Source organism: Gamsiella multidivaricata, assembly GCF_025024155.1.
Source record: "Gamsiella multidivaricata strain RSA 2152 chromosome Unknown BC939scaffold_137, whole genome shotgun sequence".
NCBI classification, from domain to species: Eukaryota; Fungi; Mortierellomycota; class Mortierellomycetes; order Mortierellales; family Mortierellaceae; genus Gamsiella; species Gamsiella multidivaricata.
The window spans coordinates 33,022-57,701 of record NW_026251845.1 but is presented as its reverse complement, the minus strand read 5'-3'; the positions used below and the strand labels follow the sequence as shown (position 1 = coordinate 57,701).

Here is a 24,680-nt window from a genome sequence, read left to right as displayed (position 1 = left end):
GAGATTTGCGATCCATGCTCTACCGTGGTTCTGAGGTCATGCGTGAAGTCGCCTGGGTTATCTTTGATGAGATCCATTACATGAGAGACGCCGGTAAGTACCATGCTGCCTACGTTCACAAATTAGGCTATTTCATGCGAATGAAGCCATTCGATTCATTTTTACTGACATTATTCTACCTTGTAGCGCGTGGTGTTGTCTGGGAGGAGACCATCATTCTACTGCCACCAAAGTGTCACTATGTGTTCTTGTCCGCCACCATCCCCAACGCCATGGAGTTTGCAGAGTGGATTTGCAAGAACAAGGAACAGCCCTGCCACGTCGTTTATACCGACTTTCGTCCTACGCCATTGCAGCACTACCTGTTCCCTCAAGGGGGTGAGGGAATTCATCTGGTCGTCGATGAGAAGGGCAATTTCAGGGAGGACAACTTCCAGAGAGCATTGGGTGCCTTGACCGATTCACAAGGACCCCAAGCAGACGACCCAAGAGGACGAGGCGGCAAGAAGGATGCCAGGAAGGGAGCCAAAAAAGGAGCCAATTCCGGTATGATGAGAATTCATTCGCATGTCAATCTTACCTGCAGGAAACTACCACCGGCCTTTGAAGATACTTACGCTCTTTTGCTTCCTGCATTATTGCTGTGGTCATAGATGCGCCCTCCGATATTTACAAGATCATCAAGATGATTTTGGTCAAGAATTATCACCCGGTCATCGTTTTCAGCTTTAGCAAGAGGGAGTGCGAGGCATTGGCGTTGCAGATGAGCAAACTGGATTTCAATGACGAGAAGGAGAGCGATATGGTCAACCAAGTCTTTACAAACGCCATCAGCTCCCTGTCAGAGGACGACCGCACGCTACCACAGATCGAACACATCCTGCCCTTGCTACGTCGCGGAATCGGTATCCATCACGCCGGTCTGCTGCCCATTTTGAAGGAGGTCATCGAGATTTTATTCCAAGAGGGTCTTGTCAAGGTTCTATTCGCCACCGAGACTTTCTCGATCGGTTTGAACATGCCCGCCAAGACTGTCGTTTTCACGAGTGTTCGCAAGTGGGACGGAAAGGAGACACGTTGGGTTTCAGGAGGAGAATATATTCAGATGTCGGGCCGTGCCGGTCGTCGTGGTCTGGATGAGCGCGGTATCGTTATCATGATGTTGGACGAAAAGATGGAGCCTGCAGTGGCCAAGGGAATGGTTAAAGGAACTACGGACCCACTAAACTCGGCCTTCCACTTGTCCTACAACATGATTCTCAACCTAACGCGCGTGGAAGGAATTAGTCCCGAGTACATGCTGGAAAAATGCTTTTACCAGTTCCAGAACAACGCCAATATCCCTCAGCTGGAGCGAGAGCTGACTGCTTTGGAGGCGCAGAAGTCGTCAATGGCCTTTGAGAATGAGGGATTGGTTGCTTCGTATTACGATATTCGTCAACAGCTGGAGGGTCTTAGGAACGACGTCCGGGATGTTGTTAACCATCCAACCCATGCGCTTCCATACATGCAGCCCGGCCGTGTCGTCAAAGTGAGCTCTGGGGATCAGCATTTTGGATGGGGAATTGTTGTCGGATACAACAAGAAGATGCCCTCGATCATCCGTGGAGCACCCCCTCCAACCAACCTGGAGCCCACCTACATTCTGGATGTCCTTTTGTACTGTGCAACAGGCACACAGATCATCCCAGGATTAGATGGCCTCGCACCTGGCGTTAAAGCGTGCCCTCCAGGAGAGAAGGGAGAGCTGATGGTTGTGCCGGTCCTACTGTCGTGTTTGGATGCGATTGCGACGCCCCGTGTCTTTTTGCTTAAGGACCTGAGATCCAGCGATTCTCGCCATACGATCTACAAGAGTTTGGTGGAGTTGCAGAAGCGTTTTCCCGATGGCATTCCTCTCCTGGATCCGATCGAAAATATGAACATCAAAGATGAGGGCTTCAAGAAAGTGATGGGCAAGATCGAGGTTTTGGGACGCGCGATGGAGACACATCCTTTGGTCAAGGATATGTCCAAGGATGAGGTCGAGGAACTCTACTCACGCTATCTGGGGAAGGTTGCGGCGATGAACAAGATTAAGGCGATGAAGAAGCAGATTGTCGAGGCGAATGCGATCGCTCAGCTGGACGAGCTTAAGTGCCGAAAGAGAGTGCTGCGCCGATTGGGATACACCTCGAGCTCGGATGTGATTGAGATGAAGGGTCGTGTGGCATGTGAGATTTCTACGGGTGATGAGCTGTTGCTGACGGAGATGGTGTTCAACGGTGCATTTAACGACCTGACCGTGGAACAGACCGTGGCACTGCTAAGCTGCTTTGTCTTCCAAGAGAAAGCTGAGGGCAATGTTAAGCTACGAGAGGAATTGGCGACGCCATTAAGATTGATGCAGGAGGCAGCGCGAAGGATCGCCAAGGTGTCTCAAGAATGCAAGCTGACGCTGGATGAGGAGGAATACGTGCAGTCCTTCCGTGCGGAGCTAATGGATGTTGTCTACGCTTGGGCCAACGTAAGTGGAGTCTCGTAGTCCTGGGCATTACCGTTTTTAGATCTTTAAGATAATGATGACCGGAATGCCTTTTTGTTTATTAACGGAGTGCTGACAAATAACTCCTTATTTTCTTCATCGATGTTATCTAGGGTGCAAGATTCTCGCAAATCTGCAAGATGACAGATGTGTTTGAGGGATCGATCATTCGCGCGTTCAGACGCTTGGAGGAGCTGCTGCGCCAGATGGCATCAGCAGCAAAAAGTATTGGAAACACAGAGCTGGAGAGCAAGTTTGCGGCGGGTATTGTGTGTATCAAGCGCGATATCATCTTTGCCAACTCGCTTTATCTCTAGGTAGCAGGAGCCTTTCTTCTTCCGCTATTGATCTAATTAGTTTCATCATTCCTTTGCATATGTTTTTCGTTTTCTTATTACACCAACTTCTCAACCATGTACGCACACAAACAACAGATACCAATGGTTTATTTTTGGCGATCCGAAGGGCAAGGGTAGACTCTGCGTGGGTGAAGACTAAGCGAGACCATCGTATGTTTTGGACTGATAGACAACAATGCATTTCTGGTGGTTGTTATCAAAGCCTGGTGTGAAATGTGAGACAGATCGGGCGTATGTGAACATCCGTATCTGAACAAACAAAACAGAAAGCAGTGAGAACTAGCCGGGTCAATGAACACCCAATATATAATCCTACCCATCATTTTTCTTCTCCTTCTTTTCTGCTCCTCCATCCTTCCACGCATTACATCCACCTCCCTATTATCTCACGCCTTTATCCACACGCATCACACTCTCACCACTATGGCCATTAAAGTCGGTATCAACGGGTAAGCACCCTTCTTCTTTTCCTCACAAACAACGAGCGATGCATAGGACAGAAGCCTATGGTCCTGCGCATACTCCCTCCTATCTACAGAAACAGAGGGAGTAGCCACGTCTATCTTTTCCTATCTTGTTGTGGGCGCCATTGCATTCTCTCTCTCATACAGCGTCATACGCTGTCTATCCGCCCTTTCATTAAACCTTATTATTTAGTTTCGGACGCATCGGTCGTCTCGTTCTTCGTGCTGCTCTCCTCAACAAGAACATTGAGGTCGTCGCCGTCAACGATCCCTTCATCAACCTGGAGTACATGGTAAGCTGGTATACTATACTATAACCCCGTTCAACTCTGCTTGCTTAAAAGCAGAGGGTAGGGAAAGAACGAATGTGTTGGTGTTGCATTACGCTCGTTTCACGTCACAATTTTGTTTCATGCTAACGATCCCCATGGAACAAACGCGGGCTTGTAGGTCTACATGTTCAAGTACGACTCGACCCACGGTCGCTTCAAGGGCCACATTGAAGCCAAGGATGGTCACTTAGTCGTCGATGGCCACAAGATTGCCGTCTATGACAAGTAAGCAACACCGATTGAGAAAAAACATCAAATTGACCAAGCTGTGCATTAAATCGGATAAGAAGACTAACATCACGCGTTTCTTCCTATCTTACTATCTTCCCATCTTATTGACAGGAAAAACCCTGAAGAGATCCCATGGGGTTCGCAGGGCGCTGTCTACATTATCGAATCGACCGGTGTCTTCACGACTGTCGATAAGGCCTCTGCTCACTTGAAGGGCGGTGCAAAGAAGGTCATTATCTCTGCTCCTTCAGCTGATGCTCCCATGTTCGTCTGCGGAGTCAACCTGGATGCCTATAAAAGTGAATACAACATCGTCTCCAACGCTTCGTGCACGACCAACTGTTTGGCCCCTCTCGCCAAGGTCATCAACGACAACTTTGGCATCACTGAGGCCTTGATGACGACCGTCCACGCCACGACTGCGACCCAGAAGACCGTCGATGGTCCCTCGAACAAGGACTGGCGCGGTGGACGTAGCGCCAGCGCTAACATCATTCCTTCGTCAACTGGTGCCGCCAAGGCTGTCGGCAAGGTCATCCCTGAGTTGAATGGCAAGTTGACCGGTATGGCTTTCCGTGTCCCGACCCCTGATGTCTCTGTCGTCGATTTGACAGCCCGCTTAACCAAGCCTGCCTCATACGACCAGATCAAGGCTGCAATCAAGAAGGCTTGCGAGGGCCCGTTGAAGGGCATTATGGACTACACTGAGGACGAGGTTGTGTCGAGTGACTTTATCGGCGATACGCACTCGTCAATCTTTGATGCCAAAGCTGGCATTGCGCTGTCTGACACCTTTGTCAAGCTGGTTGCTTGGTACGATAACGAGTACGGCTACAGCACCCGCTGCGTCGAGCTGATCGAGTACATGGCCTCCAAGGACAAGTTCTAAACAAATCATCCGGTCATCTTCGTGCCATCGACCGAGAACTCCGTTATTCATACGATACTCTCTCGTTGTAAATATTGTACACGTTCCTACTGCTTCAGCCAAATTGAGAAGGAATCGACCATGGATAATAGGGTCTTCCTTCAGTCTCTAGCCCAAATAAACCCATCATGGAGTCGATTGTTTAAATATCGTAGACCCGTAGTATGCTTTAATTTTCCTTGATGGAACTCTTTGGCATCAAATCTTCTTGCGTTTGGTATTGGGTTCACATCTTTTTTATCAAATGGTCCGTGCTCAAAGAAGGGCAGCATCGAGTACCATTGTGCGCCTTTGTCTTCATAGAGCCCCATGGATATCGGCACCAGGTTGCATATGAAGACGATTTTTTTTTTTTTTTGTTTTATTACTATTTCCGATTTCTGATCGACTATGGTCGTCAATGGCATCCCCCTCCATCTTACACACGGATCGTCACAGCCTTTACGGTTAGGTACTCGCCCATGGCCTCGGCCCCTAGGTCCTTACCGAACCCACTTTGCTTTACACCGCCGAAGGGCAAGTGGACCGAGCACATGTTATAGCAATTCACCCAGGTGACACCCGTCTCGAGTTCTTGGATGCACTGCTCCGACTTGCTCAGATCCTTGGTCCATACACCTGAAGCCAATCCGTACGGCGTAGCATTCGCGCGTTCCAACGCCTCCTCGATGGTCTTGAAGGGCTTCATGACTGACAATACCGGGCCAAAGATCTCGTCTTTCGCAAGAGTCGATGTCTCATCCACGTCAGTAAAGACGGTCGGCTCGATAAAGTATCCCTTCTCGCCATGGCGATTTCCTCCGACCAGTAACTTTGACTTGCCCTCCTTCTTGGCGTTTTCAATAAAGCCCATCACTCTCTCGAACTGCACACGATCGACCATTGTGCCAAAGTCATAAGCCTCATCCAGCGTATCCCCGATCTTGACCTGCTTCACCCGATCCTTGAGCTTGCTCAAGAACTCGTCTTCGATCCCGCTCTCGAGGAACAATCTTGATCCAGCACAGCAATTCTGCCCCATGTTCGAAAAAATCGCTCCAAAGACGTCTTCGACAGCCTGATCCAAATCCGCGTCCTTAAAGACGATCAGCGGGCTCTTGCCTCCCAGCTCCAAAATCACAGACTTGAGATTGCTGTTCGCAGCGCCGCCCATGACCTTGCGTCCGACGTTACCCGATCCTGTGAAACTAACCTTGTGAATCCCCTTATGACTGACGATCGCCGACCCAACGTCCTCCCCTCCAGGCAAGACACTGAACACTCCTGCAGGCAGCTCTGTATGCTCCGCAATCAATTCTCCGAGCATCAACGACGACAGCGGTGTCTGTGGCGCGGGCTTGAGAATCACGGCGTTACCACAGGCGAGCGCGGGTGCGATCTTCCAAGCAGCCAGGTTGAGCGGATAGTTGAACGAGGTGATCAACCCGCAGATTCCCACGGGTTTACGGACCGTGTAGGATTTGTGTCCTCCTTCGGTTGCGAAATTCGAGCCAGAGATCTTGTCGGCGTGTCCGGCAAAGTAGCGGAAGCATTCGATGGATTCCTCGATATCGAACTTGGCCTCTTCGAGGGGTTTACCGCAGGCGGCCTCGAGGACTGTCATCTTCCAGAGGTTCTTCTCGAGCGCATGGGCGATGTCAAGGAGAGCATTGCGACGCTTCTTGCCGGAGAAGTGTTTCCAGGGTCCCTTGAGTGCGGCCTGGGCGGATTGGACGGCGAGGTCGACGTCTTCGGCGCTGGCTTCTTGTACGGTTTCGATGAGGTCTTCAGTGCAGGGGTTGAGGATTTGACGCTTGACGGGAGTGGAGGCGAGTGTGGGATGAAATTTGTTGTTGATAAAGGGGCCGACGAATCGGTTGAAGGATACGCTGCCCTTCGAGGTCTTGATGGAGAACATTGCGATGAGTAGAATGAATGAAGGAGTGAAGGAGCGGAGTGAATGACGAAGAAAAGGAGGTTAGGATGTCTTGTGTGAAAGTCAGCTAGAGGTTGAGCTAAGGGCTAATCGCACCTGGATTTCTTGAGCCTTCTGACACCACGTATTTGATCTGCATGAACAAAGTGCCGACTACATGACTACGGCCTATTACTGTCAATTGGCACCATCGCACCTTCAAGACTGAATAATGATTTTTTGTATGATTGATCCCATGATGCTGTGTGGCAGCCAAAGGTTTTTATTTCAAGACGTTGACACTGACAAACGGCAGCTTCGTAAACAAATATGATGGAGTAAATGCTGAAGTCCAGAAACCCACGAACACAAGAAAACCCTTAGCGGTAACGACGGAGCTGTTGTCAGGAACACAAAAAATAGAAATAAATATATGGTTAGCAAACAGTCGTTCAATCGCGCGCTGCAAAATCAAGTCTTCATTCCCGTGTGAGATACGTACGCTGAGGGTGTTACGTCTCTTCCAGTTGGCGCGGCGACCAGAGCCGATGGTCTTGTTGAAGCCGTGACCCTTGCCGTGTCCACGGTTCTTCTTGGTGGCCGAGGTCAAGCCACGGGCCTCACGGCGCTTGTGGACGGGGTTGACGATCCAGTTGATGCGAGCATCGCGGCGGATGGCCTTGTGGGAGGGATCGACCAAGATGACCTCAAAGTACTTGTAGGTTGAGTCCTGGTTGACCCAATAGGAGTTGAGAACGCGCAAGTTGCCGCACTTGCGGCCGACACGCTCCTCAGCAGTGGCCTGGAGCGAGCGCTGGTACTTGAGCTGGTTAACTCCGTGTCCGCCGGGCTTACCGAAGGTGGCACCCTTGGCAACGGGCTTTTTGCGACCACCACGGCGAACGCGGATACGGTAGATGACGTATCCCTGCTTGGCCTTGTAGCCGAGACGGCGAGCCTTGTCGGGGCGCGAGGGGCGCGAGGCACGGTGAATGACGTTCAACTGGCGGTACTCCCAGCAGCGGACGCGCAACAAAAAGCGCATGACATCCGACTGCTTCTTCTTGGCCAACTCCTCGAGATACTTGTAGGCTCCCATATTGTCTAGCAGTGGGTGTTGAGTGAGACAGTAGACATGTTTAGTTGGCTGTGGTCAAGCTTTTTTTGGTTGCTGAGAGGGAGATTTGTTGAAGCCTGGTTTCCCCCCTGGCGCCCTATCAAGTCGCCCCCCGTTTTCCTACGAGTTCCTGCCAGTGCTTTCTGAAGCACCGTCGTCCTAGAGTTTGACTGTCTCGATTGACTAGTACTGGTTTCGTTGACCATCTTTAAACGTCTGTTTGTTGGGTCTTGTTGCTTTATAGTGTCCTCATCGCTGATCAGTAGTTTGGATTCCATCTGTTCATCGTTTCGCTGTAATCACTGTTTAGTCTCAGTGCTGTCGCTGATCCTAAACTGAAAACTCTTCACAATGCTGACTGTATGATTGAAGAATAGGCTGTAGATAGGTTGGAGACACTGATCCCAAGCACTTGTTGTCTCGCTTGCCACTGGTTTGATGAAAAAAGTGCCGATGAGGACGAAAGGCCTCTGACATGGATTCCTGTCAACTCATGGTCCAAATGTCACAATGCTGTACGATGCTTCTAGTCTGTTCAGTTGGTCGGATTAGATGGATGCCTGGGGGTGCTGATCGATGTATTGATGGATGCTTAGTGTCAATCCATTCGCCCGTGCGCTGTACCTCTTTTTCGGTAAGTAGAAATAAAAAGGAACCTTCAATTGAGTCCGCTCAAGTGGATGGTGTTCACTCCAATTTTTTTTTTTGCTCCTGCAGTCACACATTTTGAGGAGAAGGCCCCTCTCGGGAAAGCAGCACAGCTCCGCCTCCCGCAACAATACGCCCTCCCCCTCCATTGGCATCTTTCTCAAACGCTTCCCATCCCAACCCCACTTCAAACACAGCAAGCCCCAGCTCCGAGACAATGCATTCGAAGCTCGACTTACACAAGCACATTTCCTGCGAGGATATCATTCTGCAGCTCGACCAGTGCCACACCGAAAACGTTTTGAACCGGTTCCTCGGTCGCTGCAACAGACTCAAACAGGCCATGAATGAGTGTCTACAGGCTGAGGTACATCAATGCTGCCAGTCATTTCTTATCCTTACTATCAATTACAAGCGTCGAAATTGCATGCGCTACTCACGCACTGTTCTACTCGTCTTGAATCATGTTTTGATCCTGTTTGTTGACGCGGGTTGCACAATGTTACTGTGTTAATACTGGATTTGTTTTCTTTCGCACAATAGTTCGATATCAACCGTAAGAAGCACTTTGAACAGGCAAAGGAAAAAAGAATGAAGGTCGAGGAGCGATGGAAGGACATGAAGGAGTAAAGTGGCATACGGCATATCCATTTTAGCACAGCACAGCTGCTTTCTAACAAACTCAATAAAATGTATCATCCATTGTCGATATTTTTTATGTTCTTTCCTTTGAAAATAGCGTCAGCGCAGTTCGAGCAAAGGGAGGGGCGACAATTTGGCGGCGCATCAAAAGTCACAAAATTATTTTTTAGACGTCGCCTCAAAACAAACCATCGCGCCTTTCATTCCTTTCACTCCCACCCCCACGCTCCTTTCACTGCTTTGCGACACCTCTATCGCCATGGCGCAGCTTTTGCAATTCTCGCAAGAAATCATGGCCGAGAACGACATGCCGAATTCGCTCCCAACCGAAACCGAAGGCGGTATTAAACCCTTCCTGAACCTGACTCGCGAGCAGTGCCATATTCTCCTGGCGCTCTACCACGTCGTCGACCCCGGTCTCGAGCCCAAGGTCCCTGTGCTGTTCCCAGAGATGGCGCGGAAGCTGCGCGAGGACCATGCAGAGCGCAATTCCATCCTTGCGAAGCTTGAGCGTGCGGATGAGGTCTATCAGAAGGAGTTTCTGAACCTTCGCGAGATCCAGAAAGCGGTCGCGGAGGCATTGTTGAAGTCAGACATGGACCAGGAAAAGGCGCGGAATTACCTCAAGATGAAGCCCAAGGACACACCGATGGAGAAACTGAAAATTCAGGAGATCTTGACGAACGGATTCTTGCTGGGCGGCGTACGTGATCAGTCGGCTGGAAATGATTCGGACGATAAGCAGGCGAAGGACGCGAAGAAGAAGGCATCACCGCTCTCGGCACCGGGATTCAGAGAGGCCAAGGCTTATTACGATTATGCGTTCGAAAAGTTCAAGTTCTCGATGGCGGCGGTGCAACTCGGCAACTTTTATGCAGTCGAGCACGAGGCCTGTGCGGGCGAGCATTGTATCGAGGGAGAGGATCCTGAGAAGGTCTCGATTGAGTACTACTTGAAAGCCGCAGAGTTGGGTAATCCCATGGCGATGCACAAGGCTGGATGGCACTATGATCGCAGGGGAGACTGGAATGAAGCCATAGCGTGGTACGTCAAGGCTGCAGATGAGGGTACGTATCTCCATTTCAAACTGATGATGATGAATGATGGGGGCATAGTCGTGGGAAGGATGCTAAAGCAGCACTAACATGAATTCTTATTGTTTGATTTAGGGTTCCCGGATGCGGCGCACAACTTGGGTATGATCTACCATGAGGGCAACCCCAAATCGACTCCTCCACTGCCCTTGGACCTCCCCAAGGCTATCCACTGGTATAACAAGGCTCTTCAAATCAAGTACGGTCCTTCGGGCACGCAGCTCGGCCGTATTTTCTTCAAGCTTGCGACTGACAAGTCCTTCCGCGAGAAGCTCCCATCCTCGGATCAGAACTACAGTCCGGATCCCAAGGAATACTTCCAGACCGCCATTTCCTATTTCGATCAGGCCAACCACATGCTCGAGGTAGAATCCATGCAGTTCCTGGGCATGATTTACGGGTCCAAGGATTTCGGACTCTATGACCTGGACAGGGCTCAGAACTTGTTCGAGCTGGCTTTGATGGTCTCAAATGGCGGACAGCAGTCGTTTGAGTACCTCAGTAGGACCCTGAATGCCAGGAGGGCGATCATCATGGACCATCAGGCGTCGCAAGATGGAGGGGAGAACAAGGTCGACCAGGCGGGCTTGAAGACCTGTGCAGCGAACGGTTGTGAAAAGAAGGAGTCTCAGGCGAACGAGTTTCAGAGATGCGCAGGATGTAAGAAGAGATACTACTGTTCGCGATTGTGCCAGGTCACCCACTGGAAGGAGGGGCACAAGAAAGCCTGCAAGAAATAAGCCGAACATGAGAATGATATTCGGTACGCTTCGAGCAGGATATGTTATACCTTCATGCATATTTCTCCTCAACCGACGACTCCTTCGCATTCCCTAGTAAACACACACATAGCGCATTCAGTTTCTTGCAACGATTCAAGAGAATGTAACCAAAATTGTATTTTATTTGGTCTATGAGGATGATGATGATGATGATGATGATGATAATAAAGATGACGATGGCGATGATGTTGATACAGGAGACGAATGGATCAGACCCAGAAGCTTGGCCGAAAGTGTTGTCACGTCAATCTCGATATCATCATCCAGTTCCTCATCGACATTGCCGCTCAACGGATCAAATACTGTCATCTTCTTCGAGGACGATACCAACGGAGAGCCCCCACCCAGATCATGATCATGCTCCTGTAACGACCGTTCTACAATAGCCCTGGAGCTCTGATGTCCTACGAACGCAAGAAGCTTCTGCCGACTCTCTTCCCGATCCCAGAATAATGAGCTTGTCTTCCAATCCGGTCGCGAATGGATCGTTTTCTGGATATGATCCACCTTTTCAAAGTCCCGTTTAAGGATATAGCCCAGAAGCATGATGTTGGCCGTGTACTCATCCGCATCCAGATCAATCATAATGAGACGAGATCGAAATCGTATACTACGAGATCGTAACCGGTCTTGATGGAGCCGCTGCTGTTCCTGCTGTGCCTGGATCATCTTGTCGAGCACGCGCTCCATTCCTTCGACATCTCCGCGTTCGACGTGTGCCAGCATTAATGCATGAAAGGTCCCTTTTCCTGGAACCATACTTTGTCCGCTCTGTGCGCCACCGCTGGAGTCGCTTCGGGGCCATCGCCCTTTGTCCTCCTCTATTTCTTGCTCCTGTTGCCCTTGTCTCTGGAAAGGACTCATGGCCTGCTTCTTGGACCTTCGGCCGTTCTCAAATGCGTCGCCAGGATGTGTCGATGACAACATCTGGTCCAAGATCGACTCTGCAGTTTTGAGTCTACCGTGATTCAGATTCGCAAAGAGCAGCGAGTTCAAGACGACCAAGTTGGGTTTGATGGGCGATGGGTCCCGTGCCATTTCCTTCATAGTCTCCTCTAGGTCCGGATAGCCGCCCTCTATATGTCCGAATCCATAGAACAATATGCTGAATGTCACCTCGTCCGGTGCAGTCCCAATCTCGCGCATATATTCCCGCAGCTCCTTAATCTTTTGGCGTTTTAATTGACGGGCCTTGGCATTCAAGTCTTTTGAGTCCACGTCCTGTTGACCATGCTCCAAAGTCGAATGCCCAGTAGTAGGGGTTGTGGAGGTGGGTTTGTCGAGGTACTGCAGCGCCTGGACATTGGACAACTGGAATACCGCGCGCAGCATCAGATTGCAGGTAAGTGCATTAGGTCGGATACTGTATTCCCGCAACATTCTAAAGATCCGTTCTGCGGCGGCAAAGTCTCTCCGGCGGGTATACTCTCTGCACATGACATGTAGCACTTGAACGTAGGGTTTTTTTTTGTGAATAATCATGTGGTCGAGCAGTAGCTCCGCTGCCTCCATGTCATTCTTGAAAGTCGACATGCCAACGATCAGCGAATGGTACGTTTCGAAAGTTGGGGTCCCACCCTTGCGTAAGAGATCGTAGAAGAGTTCCAGGGCTGCGTGCATCTGCGTTGTTCCATGGTTCCTGATTCCGGTGCCTGGATCCTTGGAGACATAGTAAGGGCGATGTTCCGAGTCCTGGAAGTTTCGTCCGACGAGGCCGCGAATAACGGCCGAATACATTTCCTTACCGACGCCCCCAGTATGGTCGCTGTCACTTTGATGATCGTTGTCCTGATAGTGTTCTGGTACATTGGCGGGTGACTTTTGGAAGCGTTGAAAGAGTTTGTTGGTCGTAATCATGTCGCCCCTGGATGAAAACGCGACGAGGAGGGCGATCCGGGAGTAATATGCAATCTTCAGGTTAAGAACCTGTTCGAAATAATGGTGGATCTGAAGGAGTCGTCGGGGATGAGATTGGTGTATGAAGCGTATCGTGTGGATTTTTTGAGTTGCTGCTATAGATATCGATGCTGATATCGATTCTGTTGCCGATTGTAATGCCGATGCTGATGAAGATACTGATGAAGATGCCGATGAAGATGCTGATGAAGATGCTGATAATGAAATTCCTGCTGCTGGTTCTGAGGACCCTGCTGACATGTCCGGTGCGTCCAGTTGTATTGCAAATCTGGATATCGGAAAAACTTCGCCCTTGCTCATCCGCTCCAACGGATATCTTTGGTGCACTGGCTCCGCTCCAGAATTAAACGCCCTGTAGATGGACTCTTGTCGCGCATGTCCCTGGTCCGCATTGCTCCAGATCGACCGCTGATCTTCCAGTGTCTCTGTACAGCTGATCTTCCAGAACTCGAGGTATAGATTGTCGATATCAAGACGCCTGACCAATTTATCGATTCGTCGTCGGATAGTATTAATGTGCCTGCGCCTCTCCTTGTTCGACATCGGTGGTGGTGGTGATGATGATAGTTCTGAGTGTGCCTTAACGGTTTTTACTTGGGCAATTCTAGGATAATGCTGAGGACTCACGGCAGTAATGGCTGCTGATGTTTGAGTCGCCACCCCGGCTGAGAGTAATCTGGAGGAACTCGCGAACCGTGAAGGCGCAACTGTGCCAGCGAGGAGAGCCTGAGAAGGCTGAGGATATACTCGTGGCAAAAGTGGCCATGGCAATATCGGCTTTGAGGGTGCAGCGAGCTTGAAGGAGCCTCTCCGAAGTCCATTGGCTGATCCACAATGACGGCATATATACATGATCATGAAAGAGATATCGGGCGTGCTGGTGTTTTATTGCGCCGAGGGCGCAAAAAATAAGAAAGGAAGGGGAGATCCCTTGCTTGCCATACAAAATGAATAAAGAAGGCGAGGATATGGAGCTCGATAGAGATAGAAATGTGGAGGTTGGGGAATGGATTTATTAAAAGAGTAGGTTGCGTTTCTGAGAAAAGAGCGAAGAGCGAAGGCCAAGGCGAGAGTTGTTCCTTCGGACCTGGACTTGGCTCATGAGCATAGTCAGGGTGTGGCTTGCAGCCAAAAATGGTAAACATCGCTGGCGGGAAACAGTCATAATAAGGTTTTTGACAAAACGCGGTCGAGCCAGCCAATCGATGGACGAGTAAAAAAAAGAAGCACTCTACTGCTCACAGTGCGCGGTGAAAAAAAAAAAAAAAAAAAAAGGACGCAAAAGAGGAGAGCCGGACAGGTCTCTTCATTCTTCACTTCTTCATCCTCTTCGTATCCCCTCGCCCCCATCTCCTTCCTCGCACAACCAAGAAAACCAATGGCTGACGCATCCGAAAGAAGGAAAAAGCTCGTGGCCCTGGCCGCCAAACGCTCAGGCGATGCCACCGCGCAGTACGTCCCTGAGGAATTGGATAATGACATCGCGTGCAGAATCAAATGTCTCCCAGGTCATCCCGGACCATCAGCTACAGAACTGAGCTGGAGACAGAGTCCTCCTTGGCTTGACAATCATATCGTCTGAAAACATGCTAAGCTCTAATTTTTTGCCTTATTTCGCCGTTTCTTTGTAGGCCGTCTTCGACCGCCAAAAAGCCCGAAAGTAAGAGCAAGTCGGCCTCCTCCTCCAAGCCGGCGTCAAAGTCAAAATTCCCTGGGAAAGGCCGCTCTTTGAAGGCCGATGGTACGTTTTTCATATTTGTTTCTTCGCCGCTAGTGTGAAACTTCATAAACATTTGGCGCAATATCTGTCTGTGATTGTTCTAATGCTGACGATATTTCTTCCTCTCTACTATACAGTCTCTGATGACGATGACATTATCGACGACGAAGAGGACGACGATGTTGAGAGCGAGAGTTCGGAGGAAGAGTTTTCGGATGTGGACTCCGATGGTTCGGACCGCCCCAAGTCCTCGAAGAAGAGAAAGAGCGCACCCGTGAAGAAATCGTCTCGCCGTTCACCGCCACCAAAGAAGAAGTCTAAGCCTTCGTCTTCTTCATCCTCTTCCAAGTCAAAATCGTCCAAGAAGAAGAAGAGAAAGGGATCGGATAGCGATGACGACGATGAGAGCGACAACTTTTCTGTAGCAAGTGAGTCTGAGCAGTCCGGTGGTAAGTGAGCACTTGGTGTACAGGCCAAAATATTCGCTCTCATGATGGAGCTGGAGGAAAAGGTCCCATTTTTGCTAACTTCTGCGCATCTTATGTAACTTCGTAGAGGAAGACAATGCGATTGATACGAGCAACATCATCAAAGGAGGCAGAAGGACACGAGGTACCAGGGTCGACTATTCCAAATTCGGCCCCGATAGGTCTTCGGACGAAGAGTAATACGTATATCGGCATCGACGTGACAGAATCATATCACAGCATAGCGATTGACTGAAGACAACAACATATTACAAGGAAACTACAGCTTTGAGTGAGGCACGACCAACATTACTCGACTCGATATTGAACTGATGCAACGGTGGAGGATGATTTTTCCACAATCTATGGTGTTTTTTTTTATTTATATATTTATTCAGCTTCAATTTTATGAATCCTTGGTACACGCTTGTATCGCGGTATCGAAGAAAGAAAGAAAAAAAGAATGTAATTGCACACTGAATACAATTCATCGTATTCTCCTTTAAACCCGTGGGTGCAGGGCATGGATTCCGCAGTCTGTACAAAGTATGGGAATGGGGATGGGCCAATTGATTTGAAACACAGAGACAGCTTCGCCCATGGTACATCTTCATTTAGGCATTCGACCATCGTACTTTGTCCTTTTTCAAAGCAGTTATATTTTTGTCTGCTGTCATCGCTATGTACAGGAAAGGAGACGGCTTGTGTGATATCTACCCTAGACTTGTGGCCGCATCCTTGCGAGTTGCGGGTTTAGTTGCAGCCCTGGCATTGCTGGCTACCGCAGTTGGCACATGCCTGACCCCCCTGACCCAGCTGACCTGGCTGGTTCTGCTGCTGCATTCCAAGGTTGGACTGGCCATAGAGACCCGAGGTGTTCTGGCCCTGAGCCTGGGCTTGACCTTGACCTTGCTGGTTGGGGTTGGTCTGACTGTTCATACCGGTGTTCAGGTCTTGTCCGGGTATCTTTTGAGCAACGGACTGGGCCTCGCCGGCGCCGCGTGCCATGTCCTGGGAGGCTTGGTTGGCGTATTTATTGAGACGTTCCATGCTGAGAAAAGGGAAGATTGTGGATGATGTGCTTTTGATTGTGAAGTTGTGCTAAAAGGTGAAGGATGTGGGGTGAGATTGAAGGATGTTGCCAAGGGGACGAGCTGCTTTTATATGCAAGCAAGTTGAGTAGGGTGTAAAGGATTGCTGGGCACATGGATAGAAAAAGCTAGATATGACGCGCTACTGACTTTAATTATGCCCTCGTAGACGTTTATTCCGGGGTTGATGGAGACCGTTTGACGCATATCATGCCGCATTGAAACAGACCCGCCAATGTTCCTCCAGCAGAAACTAAATCAGTGGGAAAAAGTGTCAACCAGCACTCTCATAGACTATTCAATTACTCTTCTCTGCATCCCAGCAACCAGCAGCAACGTGGTGTGTCTACACCATTATTGGTCATTCCAGTATCTAATAGCAGTGTAATCTCATCTTGCCGAGCCAGACCCATGGCTTGTCTTCAGCCTGCGACAGTCTATCTCCAACGATATCAGCTCGAGTCTACACGTTTAGGAGCGAGCGTACGTTTTTCCAAGGCGAATGAAAGTGGCTGCATAAGAGCAGAGGATACGAGCCAATGATACGCGTTGCGCACTTTAGTTTCTGCCCAGTGGGTGGAATAAAAAGGGCCGACCGCTTCTGAGACCCCAGACGAAAAGACAAACTAGCGACTTTTTCCGGCCATGCAGACGGCGGCAATATGTACGAAACCAGATACTGTACGTGTAAGGGCTTCATGCCCTAGCAAAATGTCTCGACCATTAGATAAACCATAGCTCACACTCGTCACATAGGCCAGCTCCGGTTTCATGCTGACTGCCTCTCTTCAGCATCTGGCATCAGAATCCGCTCATTCGTTTCATCGACATTTCCGTTGGGAATCACTGGTTCCTTTTCCCCATAGTCCCAATTGTCTGTGACCCATGCATTTTAATTTCCACTAGTAGCGCACTGGCCATCCTTTTTAAATTTTTTCCATCTTCGTGTTCTAACAAGGACAGTAGCTCCATTCCAAGAAGTGTCGGATTCCGCTCCCAAGCATTCGCTCTCATGCTTGCTATCTTTGACCTCTTCGCGACTGTCAGCAGCTCTCCAGCAGACTCTTTCTCAATATCGGCAGACGTGCACCGAATCACCGGCTTCAGGACCGAGTCTGCATCAAATCTCATGAATGCCATACCCAGCAACATCTTCCTCTCTCGACTTCGTCCTCATCCCCTGCATCTAGACGCTCACGAAAACGTCGCTTTTTTTTCCTGATGATTCGCAGCACCTTCCAACACCTACAGGAACTACATCAAATACAAAGCTTGACCGCTACAGCGCTGCAAGGCCCATGGCCGCTGACAACATTTCTGTAACACGCGTCCTGTTCTCTTTCCCTGTGCTACCAGCATTTTCGCGACCATTCGACTCTTTTACTCCCGTCACACCCGCTGCGCCCGCACTGACGCGATAGACACAAGTTTACCCCGCCCAGCCACGAAGCCACGACTCTTGACGGACTATGGGTACGAGAATTTTTGGAATCCCGGTATGCGGACATTGCGCTTGGCAATGCCTCTTTCACTCAATGTGGCGGATGGTCGAAGGGAAACAGAGATGACGAGAAAGGCGCTTTCAGTCATCCGGATGGCGGCACAGGATGTGGACGATCAAAAGGTTATTCCGAGCGTCAATATGTCCATTATAATCCAAGATAGCCAAGACCCAAGTTTGGAGACGGCTTCAAGTGGATCTGCAGCTATTTCTGTAGTAGGAAAGCTGATTAGCGCCAAGATATATCGCTTTACCGTGGAGTTACTGGTTATTACCGTCAGTACATTCCACTGGCAATCTGACAATGCCTGACGCGTTTCTCATTTCGAATATTGATCGGATTTAGGTGAGTGCGGTTATTAGAGATTTGCACTTGTGTCTAACGCGATACGAGATCCTGATGATATCGAGTGTTCTAATTTCACAATGCTTCTGTTTCCACAAGTGTTACCTGTTGGCGAAAACATTGAGCATATTTGTTGTCAAATTTGCAAATATACCCATAGTTTTTCCGCGCGATTCCCACTACGGTGGTACTACTGGATACAATGCTGAAATTGGCCCCAAAACTTGGTTGGAAGCGTATCCTGTTCATCTACGAGGTAGAGACATTGGGATGGTATGGTAAATATATGCTTCGGATAAAGGTTTCAAGGACTCGACATCATCATATTCATTGGAATTGTTCTTATGTCTAGGTCTAACGTATGTCGCGGACAAGGCAGAAGAACTGGGGATATATATTCTAGCGTTTTAGTCATAACGATTACAGGAATGTCGTTGGACCCGACATTTCAATTTGTGAAAAATATGATTGTCAGTTCAATCGCGCGTCCAGATGGTATTTTCCCCGTGGGCCACGCCAATACGAGCTCCTTCGTGAGATGGAATAAGATTGCGCGCTGATGCACGCCCTCTTAATTTTTCTTTATCATCAGGACATAAACTGCCTTTTGACTGCTGCTTTCACTTGGTCCTCCATCTCGAAATTCAGGATACTTTAGCCCTGAATATGCATAGATAGCGATGAACGGCATTTCTTCAGTGTTACAGCAGGAAACAAATGTTGCAGGATACGACGGCTTGATTATGGTTGAAGATGGATGGGAACTGACCGGATACGAGCCATATCAAACCTTTCTTTCGGGATGGCTGCGTCTCAATCCTCAAGAGTAAGTGGACGTCTCGATCATCAGCTTGAACATCATGTTGAATTCTACGCACTTCAAACCGCCACTAATTTGACGTGTACCATAGCTATCCTGGGGCAGGAAAATCGATACTGAAGGGCATTGAGGGGATGGCATACTCCTGCGTGGTAATGGTTGCTAAAGCATACGGAAGTCTGATCAGGAAGACTATTAGAGATCCAGATGATCGTGTGCCTTCCAATCCATCTATTCAAAGTATTATGGGTGGCGACCATACCAAAGATTCCGAGGTTGTGCAGATGTACCAGAACAATTCATACAAAGGACCGAACGTGTCGATTATTCTGGACGAAAATGGCGAGAAGGCGTAAGTTCGAGTTCACGATATTAATAAACTGAGCAGTAAAGATGCAATGGTACCGGTACTAAAGATTCTTTATATTACGCTTAAAATACCTACAGATTCTACACAATTATGAGTGTATTTCAAGGGTGATCTGCCTGGCGATGTCCCACCTGGAGCTGGTAGATCCTAACTTGTGCACTCCAAACGCTTAGTCGACTTTGGACCATCATCACTAACGCGCTTTCGCAAAAACAAATACTAGTTCAGAATCCACAATGGAGCAACGCAGCAGGAGCTGCCTTTGGAATTTTTTTGCATTATTGGCATGGTCTTGACATTAATCTCTCCGGTTCTTGTGGTCACTTTTCGGGGCCACATCGTTATCAAGACGGCAAGGTACTACTGTGGTTCGAACGCACTACCAGATGTACTCATACATATCCCTTTCTTTTATTAATTCCCAACGTTTTGAGTTTATGAACTTTGGCATCCTGCCGATTATGATCTGATGCATCATTCGTGTCGGCATCCCCAACAGGGCAATGTGCGCATTAAGCAGGACCGCCCCCCCCCCCTGTCGGAGCAACATTTTTGGCCGGGTAAGTTTCTCTTTGAATTTATTTCCAGGCGGGCTTTGGTCTATCAGACGATTCTGACGAAGGTCGTTTTTCTGCATTAGATCGCTTACGATCAACTTCAGGATATACCGAATCTTCACCATTGCAAACTAGGCCTTCAAAACTGAAGCCCTTGTACGTTACCTGGTGTTGGCTGTTGTTCTCTGCTTCATCCTCATTATTGTTGAGCTTGCAATTGACCACTAGACCCGCATAAGGTCAATATTCAAACTCACATCAAAGGGCCCCAGGAGGGCTGCTGCTGCCACTCGGTCCTCCTCATTCTCTGCCTTCTCTGCAATCTTCTTCAACGTGTCCTGAAATTTTACTAGCTGTGATTGTGCAGATTGCACAGGACGCGACACAAGGAAGGCTTCGAAATCGCCTCAATTGGCTCGGTTCGATGGTCGGAAGTGCCAGGGAAGGGTTCTGAAAAAGCTGTCGTTATCTATGATGTGTTGATCGAGTAATGACAGGATGAGGAATGGAAAGAGGTAGATAATGCGTGGACGATGAGAGTATTGGCGCACGTATGATGAGGCGATCCTTTTACGCGTTGTGTAGCTGGGCTCAACGTGGTAAGCATAGTCTATCATTTAAGCATTTATTTTATTAGGGGGCACTCGCTGTTATAGTTCATGCTGCCAATTCGCGAGGCCGGGAATCGATTCCTGCGTATCCTATCGCACTGGTCCATGATGACTATCATACTAACCCCAGAGGCCCATGCATTCCTGTCCATCTTCCCTGATCCTCGCTTAGCTTTTTTTTTTTTTTTTTTTTTTCCTGGAATATCATCAACAAACGCGACTCATGCTGTTTGTATGTTGCTTTAGAGCATAACTGGACGCCCAAGAAGCTATTTGATGTTATCCATGACCTAAATTGAGAGCGACGACGAGCTTATGCTCCGGATCATGGTTTGCCACGCTGGAACGCTTCTCGTCAGCTAGATGCATCTTAATCACTGGATGGAACTCTTTTCGCAAAAGGACTTCCAGGCCTTGAACGCGCATTCGTTGTCGGGCATACCCTACTCAAATTCCTCTCATGCGACTTACACCTCCGAGTTCAGTCTTTTTAGCGATATCAATGGAAATACAGCTTGGATGGCCACAGGGGATGATGGGCAGGTTCGAAGGCGCTCAGCTGCAGTGACGAATGAACCCCGCGAGTCACCGTAGCACTACGATGCTCAACGCTGCGATGGAGGTCTCTCGCCAGAGATGGCAGAGCTTGATAATTGTGATGAAATGGGAGACAGAACGGTGGTAATGTCTAATACGGACAAAGATCGCGTGATGGAAGATACTCAACACCAAGGGCAGGTCCGCCAGCTCTGGGTCTCATGGCTGGGTACTCTAGCAACCCTCTCGGACAGCGACTCAAAAAGGGCAATACCTCAATGGCAAACAAACGTTTCGATGATCCAAACGCTGCGTCCTTGGGCCATCATAGCCGCAAAGGCCAATTCTGTAGCAAAGCAGCGGATAAGGAGCGGGTCAACGTACAGAGTAACATGGCGGTCGATATACCTCCAAGTGCTCAGAATCGTTTGCGACAGTTATCAAGTCGGCATCCGCTTACATATGCCGATGAAGCCATGATACCTAACCATGAAACTCTTGATGACAACCGGCCCAACGTGTCGGCCACATCACCCCACAGCTCCAGCTCCAGCAACTTCCACACAGCGAAGAGGGACAGAAGACAAAGGAGCAGCGTGACTTACGGCCATCCCAACAGCAGTTCAACCTGCCTTCCGACCGCCGTCCGGCTACCTTAGCATTCTCTGGCTACGGCCATGACTCCAGCGGTTCTGACGACTTGTACGGCCCCGAATTCGATATCGGAGGCGGAGGCCGTCGCCGTCGACTGAACCATAACCACTAACGTTAACGCCACGGCCACGGCCGGCACTCCTTTACCCCATCCTCCGTTACCGGAAATGCCGTGGTCCCCTCCGCTGCCATGGCCGATCGTACCCTCGTTCAAGCCCAGACTCCGCAAGGAAACCGCGGTCGACAGAGCCCCCAGCCTCTGTAACCACGCAAGTCCTTTGGTAGCATACGTTTGTTGGCTCACTCTGCTCGCGAGCAGAGTTTTGGCGCGCGTAACCTGTTCACCAGCAGTACGGCGAATGAGCGCCTTCATGCTTATTCCTCGACTGCAAAGCGATCGATTGCATCGTCAGGCGCTTTACTTGCACCGTCCTCGTTAGTCGAGTTGCCATAGCCCCCATCATCTTCTTCTTCGCCGCCTGTTGTAAGCACGTCCACTTCGACGCCAGGCGTATCTCCTGTTGCAATCGAATCGACCTTAAACATTGCATCTTTATCCACGGCCGGTTTCGAAAATTATAATGAAAGCAATCATCTTGTAATAAATCATGTATATCATGTATATCATGTATATTACAGTTGAATATAATAAAAGGATGTATTACGAAACGCTAGAAAGATAATTTTTCATAACTCCATGTCGTGGTTCGCTTGTGAGGATATTTGTGCGCCTGCCTTTTTGTAAGTGTACTGTCCTTTGATCGTAGGTTGCAACGGCTGCTGCGCTGTCAACCCATCCATAGAATCTGCCCCTTCCTGTCCCTGTGCCGTCGATGCTGCATTCCGACTCTGCATCAACAAGAAACTCTGTTCAAAGAACTGATTCGGATGTTCGATCGATTCCTGACTGGCCACTATACTCGCATCTCCTTGCCCGCTCATACTACCGCCTTTCAAATTGTTGGTCGAGACGTCCAGCATCTTGGCCCGAGTGACTTCATAGTACCGTGTGCATGCGATCTGGAAATGTTTGCCCTGGACAAGTTGGAGAATATCCTCTGTATCGAAATCGTCCACCTGGTGAGCTGCAAGCGTCGCACGCATATTTGGTGCACTGAAGTGCCGGAACGGGCAGCCGTGATGGTCTCCTGGTCCTGGAGCATTATTCTGGATGATATACCGACAGCTAATTGCGTTCATGAATATCTGATGTAAGTAAAAGAAGTGGCAGGTTATAGACATTTCCAAGCCTTTAAGGGCACTAAACGTTGTTGATATCCTTACCTATAAGGCGTGTAGTCGGTGCGTTTTCCTTCCATACCGTACGAGTGCCTTACGTTGTACGCATACTGCTTGTTGAACTGATCCGGCGTCAGCTTCTCGAACGCGATCTGCCAAAAGATCAGCGCCTGCTCCAACGAAAGACCTATGCCCTTCAAGAACAGGCCATACTGCATTCTTCCCCAGTGCTTCAGATGTTTTTCCCGTCGCAATTCGCTGTGGAGGTGCTCCATACATAGAGGCATATGAACCTTGAGCTATAGAGCAGATATACAAAGTGCCTGGGTGAGTTAACGAATGTATACCAGTCAGAAACCGCTAAGCGGGAACACTGAAATGACAGGACGACTTACAGCGTCGACATCTTGCGCCTGAATTTCGCCCGCAATGCGGGAAGTCGTGAATTCACGACCCAAATACTGCTTGTTAATATTGTTCAGCACTGGCATCAATCGATCATCCTCGTCCATCCTTGGCAGAGCCCTTCCAGTGACCTCCAATGCGTGAGAGAGGCGTTCCTTGAATTCGTCTAAAACCAAGACAACCTGATCTGCCAGGGGGACATAGGCCTTTCCTGCCTGAACATAGACCTGTCTCCGAGCCACCAGTCCAGTAACTCTCTCAAAGTCAACTTCGAAGTATGTCTCTTCATCCACGTTCTGAGCCTTGAACGACGAAGCTTTCAATTTATCCTTGAGTAGCCTTTTATCGTCGTCGCTGACCTATGCACATGGAGCATGTTGGGATCCAAGTTCAGTATCAGTCATTAAATGATATATTATCTGATCCGCGAAAAAAATGAAGTTCTCTGTGAGCAAGCGTGATGTACCTTCTTCCAGCTCAGGTTTTGTTTCTCCAAAAACTCCAACTGATCCTTCAATAGTTCTTTCTCAAAGCGGTATCTATGTGAACCAGTAAGAACGAAAGGATTAGCCCATGAGTCATATACATATCCATTCAAATAACTGCTTCGTATTAAACGAGATCAGTTTGCGTCGCGTACCTGAAGAGTGCACACTCGGCGCGCAAGAACCATGATCTGAGTTCCTGACTAGACACAAAGAAGCAGAGCAATATAGAGATCCTGGGCGTCAGTAGCCAGAAGGAACCAAAAGAAAAAAAGCAAAAGTAGATCGACTATTTGAGCTGGCATCCCACTCACCTTCGCGAATACGCCAATCGCAGAATAAAATGGCTGACATGATCCTTCCGGCGCTCGTCCATCAGTTGCCCATGTGTCACATTCGGCGTCCTGTTAGGAGACATCGGCATATACTTCTTAATTGCGTCGCCCATAGCCTTGTCCAGCTGGTCTGGTGTCAAGTTTCGCGTCTGTGCGGTCAGCAGCGTAGTCAGGACTAAATAATGATAAATAAAAAAAAAAATGTAATAAGCATCGACAGCAGAAACACCGCACATTGCAATTCAGATAGTACATAGGCTTGGAAAATGAAATAAAAAATACCTTGCATGCGGTCCAGTGCAAACTGCTCAAACTCTTCGATACTGATTTCGAGTGGAGGTGGGTCCTTGTAAAAGTTGAGGCGAGTAGGGTACGGTTCGTCATCATAGGTGAATCGTGCTCCCGAGGTCAGCTTTTGCTTCAGCCGGCTCTTTCTGTTTTGTTGCGTGAACATGATGAAGAGAACCCGGGGAATGCAGTTGATTGCTGCTAGATCAGATGAAGAGAGGAATGAAAAGAGGAATGTTGGCCGCTACAGAAAAAACCAAGTTGTGCTTGCGGGCGGTCAAAAAGACGCGCTCTGTTTGTTATTTATTTTTGTATGAGAAAA

At 49.0% G+C, this 24,680-nt stretch overlaps 11 protein-coding genes across 11 annotated transcripts; 7 read left to right on the top strand and 4 right to left on the bottom strand.

Annotated features, from left to right (window-relative positions):
• Positions 1 to 4: 4 nt before the first annotated feature.
• On the top strand, positions 5 to 3,133 carry BC939DRAFT_57767 (antiviral helicase). The gene is made up of 4 exons (XM_051561757.1): positions 5 to 93; positions 187 to 546; positions 654 to 2,506; positions 2,638 to 3,133. Exons 1-4 carry the CDS (start codon positions 15 to 17, stop codon positions 2,839 to 2,841), a joined length of 2,496 nt encoding a protein of 831 aa, XP_051406268.1. The 5' UTR covers positions 5 to 14; the 3' UTR covers positions 2,842 to 3,133.
• A 48-nt stretch (positions 3,134 to 3,181) lies between these two features.
• Positions 3,182 to 4,985, top strand: BC939DRAFT_470075 (glyceraldehyde-3-phosphate dehydrogenase). Its single transcript, XM_051558078.1, has 4 exons — positions 3,182 to 3,332; positions 3,541 to 3,640; positions 3,798 to 3,904; positions 4,022 to 4,985. Exons 1-4 carry the CDS (start codon positions 3,307 to 3,309, stop codon positions 4,797 to 4,799), a joined length of 1,011 nt encoding a protein of 336 aa, XP_051406267.1. The 5' UTR covers positions 3,182 to 3,306; the 3' UTR covers positions 4,800 to 4,985.
• Positions 4,986 to 5,256: 271 nt separating this feature from the next.
• Positions 5,257 to 6,735, bottom strand: BC939DRAFT_508558 (aldehyde dehydrogenase domain-containing protein; the record flags this gene model as incomplete). Its single annotated transcript, XM_051561012.1, has 1 exon — positions 5,257 to 6,735. One exon carries the CDS (start codon positions 6,733 to 6,735, stop codon positions 5,257 to 5,259), a length of 1,479 nt encoding a protein of 492 aa, XP_051406266.1.
• Positions 6,736 to 7,112: 377 nt separating this feature from the next.
• Positions 7,113 to 7,831, bottom strand: BC939DRAFT_482250 (60S ribosomal protein L15; the record flags this gene model as incomplete). Its single annotated transcript, XM_051559103.1, has 2 exons — positions 7,113 to 7,130; positions 7,235 to 7,831. The coding sequence occupies 2 exons, from the start codon at positions 7,829 to 7,831 to the stop codon at positions 7,113 to 7,115; spliced, it is 615 nt and encodes a 204-aa protein (XP_051406265.1).
• Positions 7,832 to 8,550: 719 nt separating this feature from the next.
• BC939DRAFT_470066 (uncharacterized protein) lies at positions 8,551 to 9,206 on the top strand. Its single transcript, XM_051558077.1, has 2 exons — positions 8,551 to 8,864; positions 9,041 to 9,206. The coding sequence occupies exons 1-2, from the start codon at positions 8,715 to 8,717 to the stop codon at positions 9,125 to 9,127; spliced, it is 237 nt and encodes a 78-aa protein (XP_051406264.1). The 5' UTR covers positions 8,551 to 8,714; the 3' UTR covers positions 9,128 to 9,206.
• Positions 9,207 to 9,340: 134 nt separating this feature from the next.
• BC939DRAFT_470065 (uncharacterized protein) lies at positions 9,341 to 11,215 on the top strand. Its single transcript, XM_051558076.1, has 2 exons — positions 9,341 to 10,206; positions 10,309 to 11,215. The coding sequence occupies exons 1-2, from the start codon at positions 9,399 to 9,401 to the stop codon at positions 10,971 to 10,973; spliced, it is 1,473 nt and encodes a 490-aa protein (XP_051406263.1). The 5' UTR covers positions 9,341 to 9,398; the 3' UTR covers positions 10,974 to 11,215.
• Positions 11,119 to 14,025, bottom strand: BC939DRAFT_470064 (uncharacterized protein). The gene has a single exon (XM_051558075.1). It carries the CDS (start codon positions 13,788 to 13,790, stop codon positions 11,145 to 11,147), a length of 2,646 nt encoding a protein of 881 aa, XP_051406262.1. The 5' UTR covers positions 13,791 to 14,025; the 3' UTR covers positions 11,119 to 11,144.
• A 162-nt stretch (positions 14,026 to 14,187) lies between these two features.
• On the top strand, positions 14,188 to 15,346 carry BC939DRAFT_57073 (uncharacterized protein; the record flags this gene model as incomplete). The annotated part of the gene is made up of 4 exons (XM_051561755.1): positions 14,188 to 14,384; positions 14,564 to 14,673; positions 14,790 to 15,101; positions 15,208 to 15,346. Coding segments are annotated over 4 exons (732 nt in total), but the record flags the coding sequence as incomplete, so codon positions are not given.
• A 147-nt stretch (positions 15,347 to 15,493) lies between these two features.
• BC939DRAFT_470062 (uncharacterized protein) lies at positions 15,494 to 16,322 on the top strand. Its single transcript, XM_051558074.1, has one exon. The coding sequence runs from the start codon at positions 15,801 to 15,803 to the stop codon at positions 16,194 to 16,196; it is 396 nt and encodes a 131-aa protein (XP_051406260.1). The 5' UTR covers positions 15,494 to 15,800; the 3' UTR covers positions 16,197 to 16,322.
• A 2,010-nt stretch (positions 16,323 to 18,332) lies between these two features.
• BC939DRAFT_57174 (uncharacterized protein) lies at positions 18,333 to 19,540 on the top strand. Its single transcript, XM_051561756.1, has 5 exons — positions 18,333 to 18,552; positions 18,650 to 18,883; positions 18,969 to 19,229; positions 19,325 to 19,387; positions 19,471 to 19,540. The coding sequence occupies exons 2-4, from the start codon at positions 18,738 to 18,740 to the stop codon at positions 19,356 to 19,358; spliced, it is 441 nt and encodes a 146-aa protein (XP_051406259.1). The 5' UTR covers positions 18,333 to 18,552; positions 18,650 to 18,737; the 3' UTR covers positions 19,359 to 19,387; positions 19,471 to 19,540.
• Positions 19,541 to 22,244: 2,704 nt separating this feature from the next.
• BC939DRAFT_430081 (eukaryotic and archaeal DNA primase, large subunit-domain-containing protein) lies at positions 22,245 to 24,643 on the bottom strand. Its single transcript, XM_051553230.1, has 7 exons — positions 24,353 to 24,643; positions 24,050 to 24,245; positions 23,891 to 23,938; positions 23,717 to 23,789; positions 23,241 to 23,609; positions 22,891 to 23,144; positions 22,245 to 22,792 (listed from the first exon to the last, which is right to left on the bottom strand). Exons 1-7 carry the CDS (start codon positions 24,522 to 24,524, stop codon positions 22,294 to 22,296), a joined length of 1,611 nt encoding a protein of 536 aa, XP_051406258.1. The 5' UTR covers positions 24,525 to 24,643; the 3' UTR covers positions 22,245 to 22,293.
• Between the last annotated feature and the right edge of the window lie 37 nt (positions 24,644 to 24,680).

Excerpts from the sequence above, each read along its gene's own strand:
- BC939DRAFT_470065 (XM_051558076.1), top strand. The coding sequence starts at position 9,399 with ATGGCGCAGCTTTTGCAATTCTCGCAAGAAATCATGGCCGAGAACGAC. Across the intron at positions 10,207-10,308 it reads CGTCAAGGCTGCAGATGAGG|GGTTCCCGGATGCGGCGCAC; the intron begins GTACGTATCTCC and ends TGTTTGATTTAG.
- BC939DRAFT_430081 (XM_051553230.1), bottom strand. The coding sequence starts at position 24,524 with ATGTTCACGCAACAAAACAGAAAGAGCCGGCTGAAGCAAAAGCTGACC. Across the intron at positions 24,246-24,352 it reads TGCACTGGACCGCATGCAAG|TCCTGACTACGCTGCTGACC; the intron begins GTATTTTTTATT and ends ATCATTATTTAG. Across the intron at positions 22,793-22,890 it reads ACCGACTACACGCCTTATAG|CTGTCGGTATATCATCCAGA; the intron begins GTAAGGATATCA and ends GAACGCAATTAG.
- BC939DRAFT_470064 (XM_051558075.1), bottom strand. The coding sequence starts at position 13,790 with ATGATCATGTATATATGCCGTCATTGTGGATCAGCCAATGGACTTCGG.
- BC939DRAFT_470062 (XM_051558074.1), top strand. The coding sequence starts at position 15,801 with ATGTACAGGAAAGGAGACGGCTTGTGTGATATCTACCCTAGACTTGTG.
- BC939DRAFT_470066 (XM_051558077.1), top strand. The coding sequence starts at position 8,715 with ATGCATTCGAAGCTCGACTTACACAAGCACATTTCCTGCGAGGATATC. Across the intron at positions 8,865-9,040 it reads ATGAGTGTCTACAGGCTGAG|TTCGATATCAACCGTAAGAA; the intron begins GTACATCAATGC and ends TTCGCACAATAG.
- BC939DRAFT_57767 (XM_051561757.1), top strand. The coding sequence starts at position 15 with ATGCTCTACCGTGGTTCTGAGGTCATGCGTGAAGTCGCCTGGGTTATC. Across the intron at positions 94-186 it reads CCATTACATGAGAGACGCCG|CGCGTGGTGTTGTCTGGGAG; the intron begins GTAAGTACCATG and ends TCTACCTTGTAG. Across the intron at positions 547-653 it reads CAAAAAAGGAGCCAATTCCG|ATGCGCCCTCCGATATTTAC; the intron begins GTATGATGAGAA and ends CTGTGGTCATAG.
- BC939DRAFT_470075 (XM_051558078.1), top strand. The coding sequence starts at position 3,307 with ATGGCCATTAAAGTCGGTATCAACGG. Across the intron at positions 3,333-3,540 it reads ATTAAAGTCGGTATCAACGG|TTTCGGACGCATCGGTCGTC; the intron begins GTAAGCACCCTT and ends CTTATTATTTAG. Across the intron at positions 3,641-3,797 it reads TCATCAACCTGGAGTACATG|GTCTACATGTTCAAGTACGA; the intron begins GTAAGCTGGTAT and ends GCGGGCTTGTAG.
- BC939DRAFT_57174 (XM_051561756.1), top strand. The coding sequence starts at position 18,738 with ATGAACGGCATTTCTTCAGTGTTACAGCAGGAAACAAATGTTGCAGGA. Across the intron at positions 18,884-18,968 it reads CTGCGTCTCAATCCTCAAGA|CTATCCTGGGGCAGGAAAAT; the intron begins GTAAGTGGACGT and ends CGTGTACCATAG. Across the intron at positions 19,230-19,324 it reads GACGAAAATGGCGAGAAGGC|ATTCTACACAATTATGAGTG; the intron begins GTAAGTTCGAGT and ends AAATACCTACAG.